Below are 20,200 nucleotides of genomic sequence, written 5' to 3' on the forward strand. Positions count from 1 at the left end.
CTGAACCGAGACTGACGTCTTCGATCTTCGTCTTCCAGAATGACACAAGATGAGATAAATGCGCCGCTCCTCCCTGAGCTTAGGTCTCCGGCGACGGAGAGTAAGAGATCTGCCACTGGCGGTGGCGCTTCGGTCCCTGGCGCAGTGTTCAATGTGTCGACGAGTATTATTGGAGCTGGAATTATGTCGATTCCCGCAACTCTCAAGGTGTTAGGCATCGTTCCGGCGTTCGTTCTTATCGTGATCGTCGCTTTCCTCTGCAATTTCTCCGTGGACTTCCTACTGACGTTCACAAATGCAGGAAATTCGACGACATATGCCGGTGTTATGGGTGAGGCATTTGGGAGAGTTGGATCAGTTGCGTTGCAGATTTGTGTCATGATCACCACTGTCGGTTCCTTGATCATTTATCTCATTATAATTGGTAAGAAATCTGTTATGAGCATTCTATATTTCGTCTTTTTGATTATTTATGGTTAGAATTGAAGTTCCAGTGAATGATTCAACAAATCGGATCCTTACATGTTAGTTGTCGATCGACAAGAATCAATTAGTCTGTGAGCGTTACTGTTCATTCACATCTTAGAAGAATAAGTTTTTTAATTCTTATCAACCATATCTAAGGGTTACGTACGCCTAGGATCCATCATCCATGTTACTTGTTCGAATGGAATGAAACTGCTAGCGACCAGAGAGGTCGTTTCTGTGAAATTAGCGAATCCCGTTCTTCTGAGAGTTCTGAGCTGCGATTGGTAAGAAATCTGTTGTGAGCATTCTATTTTTGGTCTTTTTGATTATTTATGGTTAGAATTGAAGTTCCAGTGAATGATTCAACAAATTGGATCTTTACATGTTAGTTGTCGATCGACAAGAATCAAATTGTCTGTGAGCTCTACTGTTCATTCACAGCTTAGAAAGTAAGTTTTTTAATTCTTATCAACCCTATCTAAGGGTTACGTACGCCTAGGATCCATTATCCATGTTACTTGTTCGAATGGAATGAAACTGTTAGCGACCAGAGAGGTCGTTTCTGTGAAATTAGCTAATCCCGTTCTTCTGAGAGTTCTGAGCTGAGATTCTTCGTGACTTAGAGACACGGTCTTTCTCTAGTAATCTGTTGAAGCACCTTTGGTGATGCCCTTTGCCTTAGCATGATTGGTCACTTGGTAGGGCCGGGGCCTGCAATGATAATGGCTACCTGTGCTGGCCTGGGAGCAGACAATAACGTATAACTATGGGATGGGGTCCATCAAAGTTATCGGACACGTGTCTTATCTTTAGGGGATAAACTTTCTCAATTTTTTTTGTTCAAATACTGGCGTGATGGACGTTGGGTCTAAAGGGTAATGGGGTTGAAGGCTAGAAGCAGATTATGCTTTGGTTTAAAGCTGACTTTTCTTCGGCCGTCGGGGAGGGCCACATATTTAAGAGGTAAGTGGGGCATAGGAGATTCTACCCAAAAAAAGGGATAAAAATCGTTTGTTTTTCTAATCTCTGTTTTTCTTGTGTTTTGCTAGTTGCAGAAGATGACACGTGTCATCAACGGTCAAGATTAATTCAGTTGGGTGAGGGTTATTACATCCAGTTTGATTTTTAATTCAATCTTAACCGTTCACTTAAAGTAATGCCACATGTCGTCTTTTGAAAGTAGCAAAACAAGAAAAACATGGATGAATAAAAACAGACGATTTTTTTCCCAAAAAAAGTGGGGCATAGGAGACAGACGTGTGAATTCACGAACCGATGCCGAGAGCGAGTGATAATAGTGTAATGACGATGATTTTTATAGGAAAAAATCGTCAAAGGCAGCGTGGCAGACGACATGATAGCCCTACTCCTCATGAAGGGTAAAAATCTTATTCTTTGTAATGTTTCTATGGAGAAAAATCTCGATTGTATGGCCTCTGCAATAGTTGGGGGCATCTAATAGGATGGGATTTTTATTTACTAGAGTAAGAATCATTCACCCTTCTTGTATCTGAGAGTAGGCATCACATAATCTGGCAGTCTTCTTTTTCTTTATTTTTTTATTTTTTTATTTTATTGTTAAAGTTGAGAAAGGCAGCTTTCAAAACATATATTCGTGTACATACAAATGCATGCGCTTATATGAATCTTACCTTATCTTTGTTGATTTGAGATAAATGAAGAACAAGAGAAGCACCTGAATTGTTTTGTCCCATTATGTGGGTAGGTCCATAAACCCTTTACTTGCTTTGCTCATTGTATATCTTCAAGAACCTGAATTTGGGAGACTATGGCTGCTCTCACTCTTTCAAAATGTTAAGAAAAATTTGGAGATTGAAACCAAGACCTTTATTACACCATTTTACAGGATTGGGCCATTGGGTTCTTTTTGAAGCAACAGATAGATCATTACACAATCTTGCATCCTTTTGTCTTGCTCATTGAGGTTAATAGAATAGAATACATATATGGCTGATTGAGTGTAATAATCAAGAAGACTATATGTGAATCTATTAATGCTTACCATTTGATCCATTTGCTTAAAATTAAGGTGATGTGTTGTCGGGGACTCAATGCGAAGGATCAATACATTTGGGTATTCTGCAAGAATGGTTTGGTATCCAATGGTGGAACACGCGTGCTCTTGCACTCTTCTTCACCGTACTGTTCGTGATGTTTCCTCTTGCATTGCTGCGCCATGTAGGTTAGTGAAAGTTATTTGAGTCATTTTTTTTTTCCTTTTCAATTTCTCAACATTCTATTCTTTATTTGAATAGCGTTTTTTCATTTTATTGTGGGTAAAGAGAATCTAGTTATTGGGTGCCCATTATTGTGTTCTAAGAAATCCGAAATGCCCTTGATATCATTTAAAGAGTCCCATCCGACCATCAGAACTTGTGGATTAAAATATTCTTTCTTCACTTGGGGTGAAATACTAGATCATTTTGTTGTTGAGGAGGGATTGTGATTTAAATGTTGAAGGAAGAGGTTCTCGCCACTTAAGACGGTGGCTATGCTAGCACCCTCTGTCTCTTTATCCTCCTTGACCCCCTACCTTTGAACCCTCATGGCTCGTGTGCCTTCTCATTCATGGGTTCCTTACCTCCATCGACTCGGAGAAACCTCTCTCAAAGGTAGAAAAGAAGAATCATTAAATTCCATAGAAAATGTTTCCTCCACTACAGGATAAAATAATTTTCATCGTTTTGTTTGGTGATATTCATCATTCGCATCTACCATATTTGCACTGTGGAGGGTTAATTTCATTGTTGAAACAATATATCTTTTATCTAGAGATGGCGATAGAGCTGATTAAGGTTGATACCTAATGGTTAGGTTGTGATATGTTCTAAAACCTATTGGTGTTCACTCTGCTACGTATCAGCTTGGAGGTATTTATCCCAGTCGCCTTGTAAAATTAGGGAGTTGCGTTTGACAAGGAGGTTGAAATATCGTTACAAGGATTGAGTTCCCTATTAGGAGCATAATGTATGCTAGCGTACCTTAGGTTTATTTCTCTCCTCCCCCTCCCAAATAAGGAATAAAAATATCATTTCATAGGGAAAGAGAAAAATACATCCTTTTATTATATCTTAGAAACGTTGGGTACTGTTATTGTAATCTAATATCCTTGATACCAAGCCCACCTCTTTGCCGTCTCTGTATAGATTGTCCGCTTGCCAAATTCAGTTTTCTATTCCAACTATACCTAAGCTTTCCCTTTCAGCTATGTTTATTTGGCAAGAGAACGAGCAAAAAATATAGAAACAGAGTTTCTATTTCTTATCCTTCCCCCCTCCATTATCTTGGCAAACAAAAAAGGTACAGGTAAGAGTGGAAACGCAAGTAGACTTGTTCGGCTTTTTGATTGTTGAAAATGCAAAAGACATTTTTATGCATATGATGGGCAATGTGATTGAGACGGATCAAGAAAATTAACAATTAAAAAATGGCTCGTTGGGAAAAGCAATCCCCGGGACCATGAAAAAACCATTTTATTTCCCTTATTATGATTGTCAAAAGTCTTCAATGCCGCAATTGCGACTGGTAATTAGTAATTATTGATCCAAGTATCCCTATTCAGCTGACCCAAGTAACCTTACCCATTCGTTTTGTTGTGCACTGATTTCTCCAGAGTCGCTGCGGTTCACTTCAGCCATCTCAGTTCTTCTTGCTGTTGTGTTTGTTGGCATTAGTTCAGTGATGGCTCTGGTTGCCCTTTGGGAAGGAAAAACACAACGTCCAAGACTGCTACCAGATTTAACCAGCCAAACATCTTTCTTTGAACTTTTCACTGCTGTTCCGGTCATCGTGACGGCTTTCACCTTCCACTTCAATGGTAAGGTTCGGGGTTCCCTTTCCTACTTATCTACTTATTTATACATTAGGCAGTTTCAAATTTCATCAGTTATCAATGAATGCCACTACTACATATTTCTTACTTAAGCTATGTTTGCTTTTCCATGCATTAAGTTCATCCAATTGCAGCAGAGCTACCAAATCCTTCCAAAATGGTCTCCACCGTGCGAATCTCACTAGTACTATGCTCGGTGATTTATTTGACTGTGGGGTTCTTTGGTTACCTACTGTTCGGAGACTCCATCATGGCCGATATACTGGTTAATTTTGACAGAAATTCTGGTTCTCCTATGGGAAAGTTACTTGATGACACAGTTCGGTTAAGTTACGCACTCCATCTAGTGTTGGTTTTCCCTCTGCTAAACTTCTCTCTTAGGGCCAACATCCATGAGCTCTTCGCCAGATCATCATCTGCTTCAAATACCACCCGATTTGTCACTCTCAGCTGTTGTCTTCTGGGTTTCATTTACTTCGCGGCCATAGCCCTCCCAAATATATGGTACTTTTTTCAGTTCATGGGATCAACATCGGCTGTCTGCCTTGCATTCATTTTCCCAGGTGCCATTGCCTTGAGGTACAATTTTCAGTATCATCAGATGACCAAATATGTGAATTACCGATTTTAAGAGAATTACCTTTGGGAAGTTTGTCTTACCTCACTATTTTTGTTTTGGGCAGAGATGTTCGTGGGATATCCACAAGAAGAGATAGGATATTGGCAGCTCTGATGATAATCTTGGCAGTAATTACAAGCACTATTGCCATTTCCTCCAATGTAGCTAGTTTGACTAGAGAATTGAAGTAACCTTCTTTCCTTTTTTAAACACTGGTCAAAGTTGTGTTACATAGAAACTTTTGTAGTCAAGGGACAAATGTGCCTTCAGAACTGTACTGCCTCCTGTGCTTTATATAAATAAAAGAAAATGGATAGGAGGATTAAAGAAAAAAAAAAAACCCTAGACACCCGCCACAAATCACCAAGATGACACTTCAATAATGTGTGGCTCTCCAATAGAGCAGTGCAAATGATCATATCCTCTGTGACGCTTCTACAAGGTGCTGATGGTCATGGTATGCCAGAGCCGCCAGTTTACCTGCATGCAACATATTAGCTTGAGTAACAGAAAAATTGTATGCAGGCTAATATATATGATCATTCCATGTCACAGAGAAACATGATAAGCTATTTAAGCTTAAGCCTATGTGGTAAAGCATGTCACACCAGTCACTACAATTCTCAGTCTCAAATAAACTCTAGCCAATTAAAACCTTTTTTCCAACTAAATAGGGTCAATAAAATGGATCCACTTATGCCATTCAAGTCTTGTTTAAAGACACATTTTATTGTAAACTCTACTCCATTCAGCTGTGTTTGGTTGCAAGGGAAATGGGAAATGGGAAGGGAAGGGAAGTGAAGCGATTTTTTTTTTTCCTTTTTGAGTCTTTGGTTGCAACAGAAGTGAAGTGAAATTAATTTACCATAGTTGTTTAATTGGATGTAAAATAGATGTAAAATTTTAAAAAACTAATAATCCAACCAAATTCCTCAAAAGAGATGTGGGGGGGGGGGGGGGGAAGAGTACTTTTCAATCCAGAACCCACCTAGCTCCTCAAAATTTATATTGGTTATGTGAATCAGGTCATTCAAGGTCTGTACCAAATCAAATCAAATGTCATCAGATACTATGTTCTATCACTAACCAAGATAAACCATTTCATTCTATACATCAAATGAATGCAGCATAAATAAATATTTAAAATAATATAAAAGATGATCACAAAGAAAACAGTAATAGATCACAAGTGATAACGACTGAAAGGCCCATTCCAAAAGTCTTTTGATCAAAACAAACCCAACAGGTCAGTAATGCTCCATCTGGCTCAAACCCAAAGTCTTTTGGTCAAAACAAACCCAATTGAGTCACGTGAGAGAGAGAGAGAGAGAGAGAGAGAGAGAGAGATCAATGAGTCATGAGCGGGGTGAGAGTCAGAAGAGTGGGAGAGAGATCGTGAGAGTAGGGCTTTTGGACCCACAGTCGCAAAAGATGGTTGGGAGACTACTGCTACTGGTAGGTCTATGTTCATCACCTTAGTTTCTTAGTTCAATGCAAGTAATAATCTTCAACTAAACAGGGTAAATTACATGGATCTGGTTACACTATTCAAGTCTGTTCAAGGACATGCTAATTATCAATGCAATTATCGCTCTCCCTCATTCCTGTGAATTTAATGGCCTCCATTATAAAGGCCCATACCATATCAAACCATGCTCCAACGTATCTCTTATCAAGGCATTCCTAGATCACCTGAAAATTTACTTTTTCATCTTTTACTTTATCTTTTCTTATTTTTTTACTCATCCATCTGAGCATCCTCCTCACTAAACTTATATTTTTTTATATTTGTTGTTCTTCGTACAGTGTTTTCAGTCCTACAATTATCACATAATAATTCAGCAGAATGCTTCCACTTCACCCACCTTGCTCTAATTCTATAAGGAATATCTTCTTCAATTATTTACTAATTTATTTATTTATTTTGTAATGAATGACACTGAATAACGAATACTATCACTCTGAGGTATCTCCCTACTATCTATTGTAACCACTTCATTTCACTTTTATTTTACTAATGTTACATTCCACAAATTCTGTTTTAGCAACGCTTATTTTCAAATCCTTTGATTCCAACAAGTTCCTTTGTGATTTTATTTTGGGATTTACCTCCTTTTCTGTTTTAGCAACCAAAACTATAATGTCAGCAAAAAGCACACACTTGAAATTCCTCTTGAATGTGTCTAGCATCCTTGATGGTCCACTGGCTGTCCATGCAACTAAATCCTCCATCAAATAATCTAGATTTGGATCACGGTGACTACTTGTCTTGATTACTTGATTCATAATCCTGAGAGAGAGAGAGAGATTATTCATTTGGAAGGTATGGTGACTAATTTTCTCAATTGCTTCTGCTGGTGGCTGATATGTTTTGTTGATGCTGCGACTGGGAGGAAATTTTTGCATGGCTACTGGCTTTTTAAGACTCTTATATCTGTTCAACTTTGCTTCCGTTGGGTGTCTGTTCTTGTCATTCCAAGCTAGAAACTAGGAGATATCTGTTCCAAATTGAGGGGGAGTGTTAAAGTTATGGTGTTGTTTAGTAAAAATTGTCAAGTTTAGTAGTCATGGTGATGTTCATAATTTGTGGTAGTATAGACATGCATAGTTTAGGTCTTGTCCCAAGTATGACCCCAGATAGAGCCAATTGGAGGGCTAGGATCCATCTAGCCGACCCCATTAAGTTGGGATAAGGCTGACTTTGTTATATTTAGCCTAGGTGTGTGTCTAAAAGTCATGGTGATGTTTATAGTATGTGCTGAAATCTTGTTATATTTAGATTAAGTTGTGTCATTATATAAGTCTTTTTATGATTGTTATCACATTATTACAAATCAACACTGCCCTATGGTCAGACTAACTTGCCTAAACTGTGGGCTCTTCTTTTCTTTTCCCACAAGTTAGACAGCCTCATATCCTCCTCCCCCCAATATGAAATTGATTATTCAAGGTTGATTTTTTCATTCTTTGCACAGAAGCACAAAAGTACTGTTGTGACAGATATGCATGATGGAAGCAAGGTGAGAACTGAGGAATCACATTCCATCCTCCACCGGAGTTTTCATCAGAGAGAAAGAAAGAGAGTTAAATCTGGACTACTTACAACTCTTATTCTGATCTAGGTGTGCCTTGATTCTTTTGACCTAGCCGACTTCCATTTGTTGAGGAAATATGCCCTTTGCGATCAGAAAATCAAGGAGTGCATGACTCCAGGCCAGCTTCAAGCCACATAAATATGAACACGTCCAGCTATTTTTGTTCTTGATCAGAATGGAGATTGACACAATGGGCAAGTAGACTTGTGAGAGGTTGAAAACCACTTGTAGAGGCAGGCTGCATGGAACTTATGCTTGCAGGTCTTGCAAGCAAGACGAGGAAGACTGTGGTTACTGGTATGGATGATGCTGTAACAGATGGGACACTCCTCAACGCCTAGGAATTCCTTATCGAAGTTGCTCTTCCAAATCCGTATTGCTTCAGCTAAGGCTCCATTCTGCATTTCATAGAACCATCAAAATTAGCTCATTTACCGCCAAGAAGCAGCCCAATTGGTTAAAGTAAACAAGCCAATTAATTCTCCAATAACTAGAATATCATTTCATATATGGTCTGGCGCAAATGTGTTGGAACAAGAGAAAACTAAAATAATACATAAAATTCATAGAAGAGGCACCTGATTACGAACAAATGCCGTCAACGACATCAGCCATTTCCTCTTCTTTGACTCACTAATGCCAAGGCTCCTTGTGCAGTCAACATCCACAGGCCGCAGGGGATAAGATATAGGGAGACGAATAACCAAATCCATTCCACTCTCCTCCTTTTTATAGGTGGCAACAACCTCAAAGGCAGTTTTGTTGACACTAATGGAGAAATTCTCATCAGCAACATTGGCCATCTTGATCTGCCAAAAAAAAAAAAAAAAATCAAAGTTGTTATGTAATATTTGATACATTGGAACACGTCCAAGATGGTCAATATCTGTTAACTGAAAACAGAAAGAGTAAAATGTAAGATACACAAATTGATGTCTTTCTACGAATGGTAAGAGAATTAATGAAGGGGACGCAGGAATCATTTTCCCAAAATACCAGGGTTAGAAAGCAAACTAAGAAGAAAAAATAATTCAAGCATGGTCATCATCTAAAGATTGTAAACAGAGCATCCCCCCGATAAGTTTATTATCAACTGAAATCTGATTTTATCGAGTCCAACCATACAGCCCACATTTTTGGTCCTCATATCTGTCCAAGTTCGCATCCAGGTCTGTCAACTCCATTTGAAGCGGACTCAACCAACTCCAACTCATCAAGCATGAAGTTATGTCGCTTCCTACTTCAGGTTTAGTTTTTTTTTTCTCAACTCTTTTGTTGTCGGTCCAACCAGGTCATATAGTGTCGTTTAGTTAGTCTTAGTAATCCAAGTCAATTTTGAAGAGAAAAAAGACAGTTTAAAGAGTTGGCTGCCACTCCCAGAAAAGCTACGGTTCCTCCTCCCTTATAATTGCAAAATTTCTGTTTTATTCTTCATACTATTAGGCTTATTTGGTCTCTCCTAGATTGTCTTTCAGAGATAGCTTGAGTTCTAGTAGGATTTTAAAGTTTTCATGTCATGCATAACAGTTATGTGGTACCCCATTTGCAGCTCTATAAGTTTCCATGAGTCTTCTGAGCAAATAAATGGCTTCTGTTGATGATCTCCCAGGCATAAAACCAAATTGTCATGTGAGACACCAGATTCTCTTCTCAAGTAAACTTTAATAACCTTCTCCCAAAGCTTCATCGCATAGCTCATAAGTTTTATGCCTCTATAGTTATTGCAATCCTGAATACCCCTTTATTTTTGTAAATGGGGACTATAATGCTTCTCATCCACTCGTCTGGCATCTTCCTTGTACTCAAAATCTTGTTAAAAAGGTTAGTTGGTCAAGCTATCCCACAGAGTCCGAAGCTCTTCCAAACTTCTATTGGGACATCGTCTGGGCCTGGCGTCTTTCCTGACTTCATCTTTCATAAGGCATCTTTAACCTCAGTCGTTCCAACCCTTCTTACATATCTATGGAGCATGATGAGAAAGGCACTCAATTGGGCTAGATCCGCTCAAGGTGTCTCTATTTAATAACTTGCGGAAATAATCACTCCATCTCGTCACAATGTCTTCATCCTTAAGTAGCACTCTACCATCTTCATTTTTAATACACCTGACATGCTCAAAATCTCTGCTCTTCACATCTCTTATTTTAGCTATCTTATATATAGGCTTTTCCCCAGCCTTGGTATTCAAGTTATTGTAAAGGTTATCATATTTCTTTGCCTTCCCTTTCCCCACAAATCTTCTAGCTTCATTTCTGGCCGCATACTATTTATTTTTATTATAAAATTCTTTAGTACTTTGCCAAGTCTTAAAACAATCTTTCTTATATTTGATGGCAACCTGAACCTCCTCATCCCACCACCAGGTCTCCTTGAGGGCTCGACATGTGCCTCTTGATTCCCCTAGGACCTCTTTAGAGACCTTAATACAGACTGACATCTCGGTCCACATCTCATTGGAGTCTCCCTCACTGTCCCACTTTCCTTGTTTGACCACATTATCAGTAAAAACATCTTGCAGGTCATCTTTTAGTCTCCACCATCTAATCTTAGGGTAAACAAACATCATTCTCTTACGCTTCTGTGAACAAAGCCACATATCCAAGACCACCAGTCTATGGTGAGAGGTTAGATTCTCCCTAGGTATAACCTTACAATCTTTAACCATCTTGTTAGAAAGAACTGAACTTGGTTGTATGAAGTCCACTTTTGTAGGTAGCAAGGTGCTCCTCTCTCTTTTCAAAGAAAGTGTTCACAATGGGTAGGTCATAGGCTACTGGAAAGTCTAAAACCGAAATCCTCTCCTTGTTCCTCTCCCCAACACCATAGCCTTCATGCACATCTTCATACCCTCGCCGATCCTTCCCAACATGTCCGAGAGGTCACACCCCTATGATAATCTTTTCATCATGTCCGAAGCTTTGCACTAATCCATCCATATCGTCCCAAAATTTTAACTTGCTATCTTCATCCAGCCCTGCTTGGGTGCATAAGCGCTAGCTATATTGACAGTATCATACTCCACCATCATCTTGGTTGCAATGATCCTATCTCCCACTCTCTTCACATCCACAACGTCGTTCTTTAAGTCTTTGTCCACCACTATGCCCACACCTCCTCTGTGGTTATGATCTCCCTGAATACCAAAGTTTGAAGTCATCTAAAGCTTTCACTTTCTTGCCTTCCATCTAGTCTCTTGTATACAAGCAATATTAATCCTTCTCCTCATGACATCTAACAGCTCCATGCTCTTGCCCGTTAGGGAGCCAATGTTTCAGGTAGCAAGTCTGACACTATGCTTTTGTATTACATTCGTAACAGGCCGGGAAGACATTAAATAGAAAAAAAAAGAGGAGGTTATAAAACATAAAAGGATCATGCAAAAGATGAATGGTTAGATATATTAGAGTGCCGGCTGCCTACCTGATGCACCGCTATAGAAAAAGATATGTAATAGAAAATGTATACAGGAGGACAGAAAGCAGGGTCATTTAACGCCTTAAAAACACATTTCACGAATAGAATAAAGTACTGACTCAAGTAACGCAAGGCACAGAGATGCTGTAGCAGTGTAAACAATCTAAACAAATGTGAGTGTTCAAGTATCCAAGTGTAACATGCAGAAGAATATATACAACAATGTAAAAAAACTGAACATGCAAAGCACATGTGACTACGTGAGTCTCTCGGTTAAGCTGTCACTGAGGTATGATGGAGACTTCGGATGTTAAGCAGAAGGATTTTATTGCATATCATGAAGAGAATTTCCCAGGCAAAGTTAGAAAAATATTTCAATCAAATTCTCAACAGCAGATACCATATGTAAATTTCTACATTATCAGAGATGATTGTAACTGTGATGTAATCAGACAACCTTCCAAGCACATGGACAATACAATTTTACAGAAAAGAGAGTCAGGGCACATGCAAAGAATTCTTACTTCAAAATGAAACAAATTCCAAGTAAGAATTTCTAAAATTATATAAATGTCCATATCCTGTTACAGATAGATGAGTTCTGTATTGACTCAGTTTCATGGATGCGATGTACCTTATTTTCTCAGTGATAAAATAAAATTTTCTGCATGAAATAAAAAGTACAAACTATGGATGGAGTTGACATTTATTGATGAATATATTCTATGCAAGAAAAAAAAATTGTAATGCTATTTTGGATAAACTATCTGACTTTTTCCTCCAAATGGAAATCTGGTTGCTGCATTGGCAAAGTTGCAATGGACTATATCGTTCTTTAAATTTTAAATATGGCGGCATGGGAAAGATATGAAATTTTTAAGATTTTGCTTTATTTTTGCTGCCTTGTTATTTATTTTATTTCATTCCATCTTTGTCATGCTTTCACCAATCAGCTTCTATCTGATCACTTGATTTCCTAGTTGGATATAGTGGCTAATTGGAGGAATTTTCCGGGGAGTATGCTTAGAAACTATGAGAAATTACTATTTGGTCTCCATCTTCTTCGGGTTCCTTCACCTCCAAAGCGGCTTGGGACTTTATTAGGCCTCGGGGCCATCTTGCTCCTTGGCAGAAGATTGTTTGGTTCAAGTCCTATATCCCTCGTCCTAGTTTCATTGTCTGGCATGCTCTCTCCAACTGCTTGCCAACTCGGTAATTCCAACTCTGCCGCAAAATCTTGATTTCTCCTCTTTGCAGCTTCTATTGGAATGGTGTGGAAGACTTGGACCATATTTTCTTTGCATACCTCTTTCCCTCTTCAGTTTGGAAAGGAGTCCTTGCTGACCAAGAAATCATCAGATTCTGCCGTTTCATAGGGAATGGATTTGGATTAATATGACCTTTGCGGGATCTTTATTTGTGCTGTGGTTGGTAAGCTTTCCTTCCATGCCACCATTAACTAAATCTAGATGGAGTGTAACCTCAGGAAATGGACCTCAAAACTCTCAGCCTCTCCAAAAGATTTGGCATTCTATCTCCATGGAAATGTAAGTTAAGCTTTCTGTTTCTGCTGCTACTGGTATTGACTCACCAAGAAACATGCATATTGTTGTCTCCTGGGATCTCCCCCCTTCTTGTATACAGTCCCACCCTCCTCTCCCTGAGGTGTGGTCCTTGTGTATTTAGTTTTTTTCTCTTTTTTCCTTTCTTTCCCCTCGGGGTTTGCATTTTTTCTCGTTCTCTTTGGTATTGAATTATATTATTCACCAAAAAAATCAAAGGCATGGAATTCACAAGGTAAGAATCAAAGAGAAACTGCAAGTCTGCAATCATATGGTCTCCGATCTTGTTTGAACTCTCCAGCATTAAAGACTTTCAAAGTTCACCATTCACAGTTGAATTATGAGAGGCTGGATCACCAGCACACCATGTAATTATTTCCTATACTTAATTTCTTTTGTGCAGGGAGAACTATGTAGTATGGAGGTGGTAAGCTCCAGTAATCAATTTATAGGTTTTCTAAACATTTTCATGGAACAGACCAGTACAAATAAACTCTTGTTGAATACAAATGAATTTCAAAAAAACTGCAAATTTAAGGAAGCAGATAAGAAATTTTTAAATGCAATTGGTATATGTATATAATACTATTTCCTACATGTTGTATATTTATTTGCACTTACAGAAAACAGGAGTAGAAAGAAGTAGATGTTAAGATCAATAACAAAGATATACCCCAGGGCAATCATTTCTATATCTTGGTTCACTAATCACTGCAGAGGGAGGGACTGGAGAAGATATTGCATATAGAATTACAGTTGGGCAAATGAATGGGAGAAGCTTCTAGAATATTTGCGTTTGATGAATATAGCAGTAGGTCTGAATGTCAGCAACTAAGAAACAACATGAAAGAAAGAGCTCAATTGAGATGAGTATACAGGAAGCATAGGATTATGAGCAGAATGCATTTAGGGAACCTAAAATTAGCTCAAGTATGTTCCAACATAATTAAATTAGGCAAAAGTTGATTGAGATAGTTCAGCCATGCACGGAAAACCAGAGTATCTGAGTATGATGAGAAGCGATAGGGCGCAAGTTGAAGGTATTATAGGGAAGAAGGGAGGGAATGAAATGAATTTGGTTTAAGAAGTGAGAATTGGGTCAAAGGACTGGAATACTGGATTGATACAAACTGATCCCAGTCCAGATTGTCCAGGATGAGCCAGATTGAGTGATCCTTAAGGTTAAAACCCTGCTTGAGAGGTAAAAGAAGAAATGCAATGGCAGAACAATATTCTTGCATCTGATTCCAACTAGTGTAGCTGGGATGATGCTTAATGCAGTTATGTTTGATTGGAACATACTTAATGTATCACTATTAATCTATTCATTGAAAAAGCCATGCTTTGATGTGAGGTTACTTCACACTTGAAGGTTAATGCTCCACAATAAAGACAGCATTTTAAAACATTGATTTAGTAAAAGTAAAAATTTCAGACCCTTGTCGCATAATTATCTAGTTTGAGAAAACCAAATTACAAAGCCATCATCACACACCTGTGACATTTCATCCTCCAACAGAGGAGGACTGCACCACATTTTTGTGAACGACTCAATTGTAGATGATGTAGAACGATCACGTAATCCAGCAAAAAAGTCTCGAACATAAGCAGGAAGAACACGAAGCATCAAACCATATATTGCACCAGCAAGTGATGACATTTGTTCTGTCCCAATGGGCCAAAGTGATTCAACTGCAAACAGAAGAGATCCGGTTGTGATGGCACGTCCTGCTGCATTAGCAGCCTCTGACACCCCAGCTGGAAGCTGAACATCTTTCTTCCAATTCTGGCCCATGCTAAACTTCCAAGGAATATGCTGGAAAAGACAATGTAATATGATTGAATCAGCAGAATCAAGTATACATTGAACTAATCTCTCCTTTGCTGGTGATGACGATGGTAAAGATTGCAGGTGTGACACCACCAAAGCCCAGGCAATGAAGACATTTACCTGCAGACCAAAAAAAAATCATTATAAATATCAAACCCATGACATGCAACTGCAAAGTCTATATGTGGTACAACACTGAAAGAGCTGATGAGAAATGAAGGGAACAAAAACTAGTAAAGGTTTGAATTACTGATAGTAGCATATTTACCCGACATTGTGCCACCAATTCCATTTCAAGAATTTCATATGATGATTTTTCTATCATGCAAGAGATCTCCTCTCTGAAATGGACAGTTTCTCCTGCAGATGAATCAAAACGAGATTGGTTGATGTCCATATTGTCCATACTATCACCGCCCAAGCAGCATGCAGTATCCTCTTTGGTGATGGCCAAATGTGAAAGGGGTTCTGTCGTAAGAATGAGGAAAGCAGCAAGCTGTAATGAGGAAGTTGGTTTGGAGGAGAAAAGGATGGCATACAAAGAGCTAATGGGCCCATTACTTAGACCCCAAAGCTCAACGGATTTTACTGCCACATTTCTAACATGATCAGAGGAACTGATAACATTTGATGCAACCAACTCCCAGAAATGAAGATGTGCAAGTCGAGTTGAAGCGATAATAGAAGCACCCTCAGGACAACAAGAGCTTGCGATTGCCTCTGCAATGCCTGTAGCAAAGAATAAGCGCAGAACACCTTCAAGAATCCTATTTTTAATAATGTCCCATTTTTCATTTTGCAAGGAGGTAATTAGCTCAGTATTTTCTTCTTGTTGGAGTTCAATAAGCCCACAGAACAGGGAGAATGTAAAAAGAGCATTTCTAGCAATGGTCATAGTAGATGGGTCTGAAATATAAATGGCTTTCTCCAGTTTCTTTGCTGTAAGTTCAGAGTTATCAGAGTCAGAGGTGTTTGTGACAAGGTTATCTATGTTCTCAGCTATTTCTTCCATCAATACGACTGCAGATTCAATCCACCCCTGTACTTGAGATAATACAAAGTCCCAATCATCTACCTCAAAATTTTTCCAGCAATATGCAACTGAGACTACCATTAGCTTTGATAGTGTCACCTGCACTGCTGATAACTGATTAGCTGCATTTGAGGCATTATCATCACATCTTTGCTTGCGGAATAATTGTAATAGCATTGTTTCCTCCGAATGGCTAAGATCTCTCCGCAATGCCATTTTTATTGTTCCTATGCCTCCAATTTCACTTAAAGGATAGCAGGATATTATCAGCTGCACCCACTCTTCCACATCTGCAATAGGAAACGACAAGTTATCTTTACCAAGACAATGATGCAAATACAAAACCAAAGATGTCTATGTGGTAGATCCTTAGGACATTGAAATGACAATAAAAAAAAAAGGACAACCTAATGCATGAGGCTCCCGCTACTGCAGGGCCTGGGAGGGGTAAGTGTACGCAGCCTTGCCCCCTGTTTCGCAGGAAAGGCTGTTTCCAAGTTTTAAACCTGTGACCAACATGTTGCAATAGTGCAACTTAACCGTTGTGCCATGGGCTCACCCACTAGTGAAATGACAACATACCGATATAAATAGGAGGGACAAGGTGGAAACCACCAATTGAGGTTCAAACCTAGGGAACTTCATGTGAATTTGTAATGCATCCTCACCAAGGAACATTTTCCACATTACATCCCCCAGGGCCCCCAAACCAATGTCCAGAAGAATGGACAGAGGATATTATTAAAGTCACCTGATCTAGTTCTCTTTTAGGAGATTTCCAGGTGCAACTCATTGAAAGGTGGATAATACACCACACGTGGGTCATGCACTGGTATTCCATCCTTAAGGTCCACTCAAATGGAAAATATGCCAACAATTGCATTAAATTATTAATTTGAAAGAGAATATTCTAATGAAAAAGCAGTCATTACCTTGCCCTTCTTGCCAAGTGATTAAAGGTGGCAACGAAAGTGCTCTTTGAAGCCAGTCCTTCATGGTACCTTGTATTTGATTTTTCTTTAATGCATAAAGTTGAGCATCTTCACAAGATTCATCAGATTCCACACTTCTACTGCGTAAGTGTTGAATAATAGTGTTCATAACAAAAGGAAGAATCCTCAAACAAATTCTGTCTACTGTCATACCAATGAAAAGATTATCGACAAGGGATTCATATAGTAACAGAGCCTTGTCTTTTCCCCATACATTAGCTTTGATAAAAAGAGTTGAAAGCAAAGATATGAGAGCTCTCAAGAAGGGTTCCTGAATGCCCTCTATTTCATCATCTGACGCAGGCCACATATTGGAAAAGCAAAGTTCATCACTGTGTCCATTAAGTAATGCCCCACCAAGTAAAATGTTGACAATAGAATCTAAGAGGCTTTCACCAGGAACAGATTTTTCACTTTTTGCATACTCACTCAATAAAGGTAAAAAAGAACCCAAAGCATTGCCTTTTTGCCACTTCCAAGTGCATAACATTTCAGCCGCAAGCCATGCCCGAGAATAAGAATGTGACTGAACCAACTCTCTGGCTGAAGATGAAGCAGTTTGCAGGACAGAACCAGCTATGACCTTAGTAACTCCAAGAGCTGAAATAAGCTTGTCAACAAAGGCAACAAACTGGTGGTGCCTAGATGTCTGTCCACAGTAATATGACATATATTAGTTATACATCTCATTATAAGAAAGACAGCATTATGACTTCCAACATTTACATTTTTTTCTGTTCAGCAACAATTCTGTAAAATTCAGAAGTCAAAACATATCTGAGAATGAATCTATGTGCAAACTTACCTCGACACGAGTCTGAGTGTTATTACTAGTTTTAACCCATAAGCTGATACCTAGGTTATGTGGATCTCACTACCTCCTAGGGAAGTTGCACTCTGATGCTAGTAGTATGGAAACCCAGGGCCAGCAGGAGTTAGAGGAGCGTTCATGAATTGTGAAGGACATTACATTCCGGATTTCCATGGGTCAAACATGTAGCTGATTCTATAAGAAAATTGAAGTTGGTAACTAGTTTAGGTATTGTCTTCATATCCACTTTGAGCACTTCAATTGGATGGGATTCAGCTAAAGTCATTAAGGATTGTTGGTGTGCCCTCTTTTTTTTTTGGCGGTGGCGGGGGGTGGGTTTGGTTGTGCTTTTCCCATGCGTAACTGGTCTCTATTATAAGCTGTTCTATCTTCAAATAAAATCATGAGATAAGCTGAAATATGCTCTCATCTGGGTATAGGTAAGCATTTTATTAACAGGGCGAGAATTTCTTACAGAGAATCCCTTGCGATAAGAGCATGGCAGTCCAGACAAATTTATAGCACCACACTTTATTAATACAATGAGATTTTTTCCACTGTCAAGTCTCATTCCTTTGGAGTTCAAGGAATTACTACAGAAATGATTTATAAAGATATCAAAAACAAATTTATCTCTTCAAGCATAGGATTCAATGACAAAAAGTATGATCACTTTATGCATGTATTGCCCATAATTTACAGATAGAATGTGCTACATCTTGGCGGCTAAACCTCCTCCAATAAGGGTTTATAGACAGAGGATTGTCTCTTGAATGTAAGGAAACCCCCATCTACAAGTGATTCAGACTTATGTAGTCCATAAGCAATCCTTGAAATCAAATCCTCATTTTTCAACAGTTAGAGGATATATCTTACTTGAGCCTTTTAATACATGGAGAGGGTGCCCATACATGAGGAATATTAACCACAACAGCACAAAACTACTCAAGGATTCTGGAGCATTCCAGGTGCAATACTGTACGTATATTCTTATAGTATGAAATGGAACATACAAGTTGGCAGCCAACATAATGTTCAAAATTACGCTCCAACAATGGCCAATGAAATTTACCAACTCCCTACCTAGATCTAGGGTTTCAAGGTGCTGTTCTCTCTTGTTTTTGTGGGGCCAGGTTTTCCTCCTTTCCCTTTGATGCAGATGCTATGTACACTCTTAAGTACCAACACAGGAGGAGAACCATGCCTGCATTATTATCGCCTGTAGTTCTATTTGGGGACCAGTTTTCCGGTTCAGACTTGGATCACCCAATTGTGGGGCTTGGTGGGGATGTCTTATTTTATTATCATAGTTACTATTCAGTTGTTTAGACAGGCCGAGATTGATGTAAATAAGTCACTTGGGCTTATTTTATTGCAAATAAGCCTTGGGTTGTGTTATGTATGTGTTGGGCCTTTGATCCCATGGATTTTCTTCGAAATGGGCCACTTTAATAGGCCTAAAATATGGGTAGAAGGTAGGAAAACGGGATTTTATTCATTAGTTTAATTAGTTGTTATTTAATTTAATAAAGGCCTATTAGGCCATTAGTTGGTTGTAAAGTCCTATATGGACTATTAGTTTGTTAGTCCTACACCATGTTGGAGTCATAAAGTCAAGTCCTAGTCCTATTTTGAATTCCTAGTTATGGTAGAAGTGTCTATTCCTATTGGGAAACTAGCTCCTAGTATTAGTATGATTGTAAACTTTCCCTCTAATAGAGAGGCATATGTACCATTATTGGACAGATTTGAATGAAAGAAAGTTTGCATTTATGAAAGAAAGTTTGCAACTAAATGCTTAGAACAGTTGAGATAGCTGTGGGTGAGAAGTCCAGGCTGAGATAGCCATTTCCTTTATTCTCTTTCACCCTTCTCAACCCCCCATCTGTTTTATTCTTCCTTATTTTGTTTGTTGTAACATTCAAGAGGTATAATTCAGATTTTAATAAAAGTCTCCAGAAATCAGAACCGATCAGCAATCCTAATGGGAATAGGAGAGAGATCAATCTCTCTTTCTCACTTCTGTACTCTGTTCAGCCAGGTCTTCAATCAGGGTATTCCAAGCCTCATAAGGGTCCCACGATCCTTACCTAGTCACTGTTGGAAGCATTCAGCTGTTGTTCTTGAAGGTTCTTCTCAGTTTTCTCTTCTAGGTCAGAAAATCAAGAAAGCTTGTAATTTCACAACCAGCCGTCAGAATCCTCTCAACTTTGGGGGCTTTTGTACCATCCCTAGGGACTATCTACGCCCAAGAGTGCAACTCAATCAGACTCTTACAGCCCTGGCCACACCTCTCTCTTCAGCTCTATAACAGGTCTTTCTCTCTCCTATCGGGTTAGGTTTTGGGCTGGTTTTGCTCCTATATGGGTATTGTATTCTTGGGGATTTATTTGATGGTATTATTTCTTTGTTTCTTACTCCTATTTGTATTGTTTGGGGTTATAAATTGCGGAGTTAGTTACTTGTAAATCTACTCCTGCATTAGTGATAGTAATGAATTCCAGTCCTGTTATTTAATTTCC

At 38.8% G+C, this 20,200-nt stretch overlaps 2 protein-coding genes across 2 annotated transcripts in view; one reads left to right on the forward strand and one right to left on the reverse strand.

Annotated features, from left to right (window-relative positions):
- Positions 1-5,148, forward strand: LOC122059473 (amino acid transporter AVT6C-like). Its single transcript, XM_042622262.1, has 5 exons — positions 1-424; positions 2,519-2,671; positions 4,103-4,306; positions 4,441-4,900; positions 5,005-5,148. The coding sequence occupies exons 1-5, from the start codon at positions 40-42 to the stop codon at positions 5,129-5,131; spliced, it is 1,329 nt and encodes a 442-aa protein (XP_042478196.1). The 5' UTR covers positions 1-39; the 3' UTR covers positions 5,132-5,148.
- The window catches only part of LOC122059764 (E3 ubiquitin-protein ligase listerin), a 24,279-nt gene continuing 9,201 nt past the window's right edge, over positions 5,123-20,200 (reverse strand). Inside the window, exons 6-11 of the mRNA XM_042622801.1 lie at positions 16,808-17,516; positions 15,111-16,165; positions 14,507-14,962; positions 8,614-8,844; positions 8,044-8,433; positions 5,123-5,420 (exon numbers count right to left, since the gene is read on the reverse strand). Coding sequence (XP_042478735.1) covers positions 8,206-8,433; positions 8,614-8,844; positions 14,507-14,962; positions 15,111-16,165; positions 16,808-17,516 — 2,679 coding nt within the window. The 3' untranslated portion in view covers positions 5,123-5,420; positions 8,044-8,205. The remainder of the gene's footprint in view (positions 5,421-8,043; positions 8,434-8,613; positions 8,845-14,506; positions 14,963-15,110; positions 16,166-16,807; positions 17,517-20,200) is intronic.

The sequence above is a fragment of the Macadamia integrifolia genome, chromosome 13 (assembly GCF_013358625.1).
Source record: "Macadamia integrifolia cultivar HAES 741 chromosome 13, SCU_Mint_v3, whole genome shotgun sequence".
NCBI lineage: Eukaryota > Viridiplantae > Streptophyta > Magnoliopsida > Proteales > Proteaceae > Macadamia > Macadamia integrifolia.

Excerpts from the sequence above, each read along its gene's own strand:
- LOC122059473 (XM_042622262.1), top strand. The coding sequence starts at position 40 with ATGACACAAGATGAGATAAATGCGCCGCTCCTCCCTGAGCTTAGGTCT. Across the intron at positions 4,307-4,440 it reads TTTCACCTTCCACTTCAATG|TTCATCCAATTGCAGCAGAG; the intron begins GTAAGGTTCGGG and ends CCATGCATTAAG. Across the intron at positions 4,901-5,004 it reads CCAGGTGCCATTGCCTTGAG|AGATGTTCGTGGGATATCCA; the intron begins GTACAATTTTCA and ends TGTTTTGGGCAG.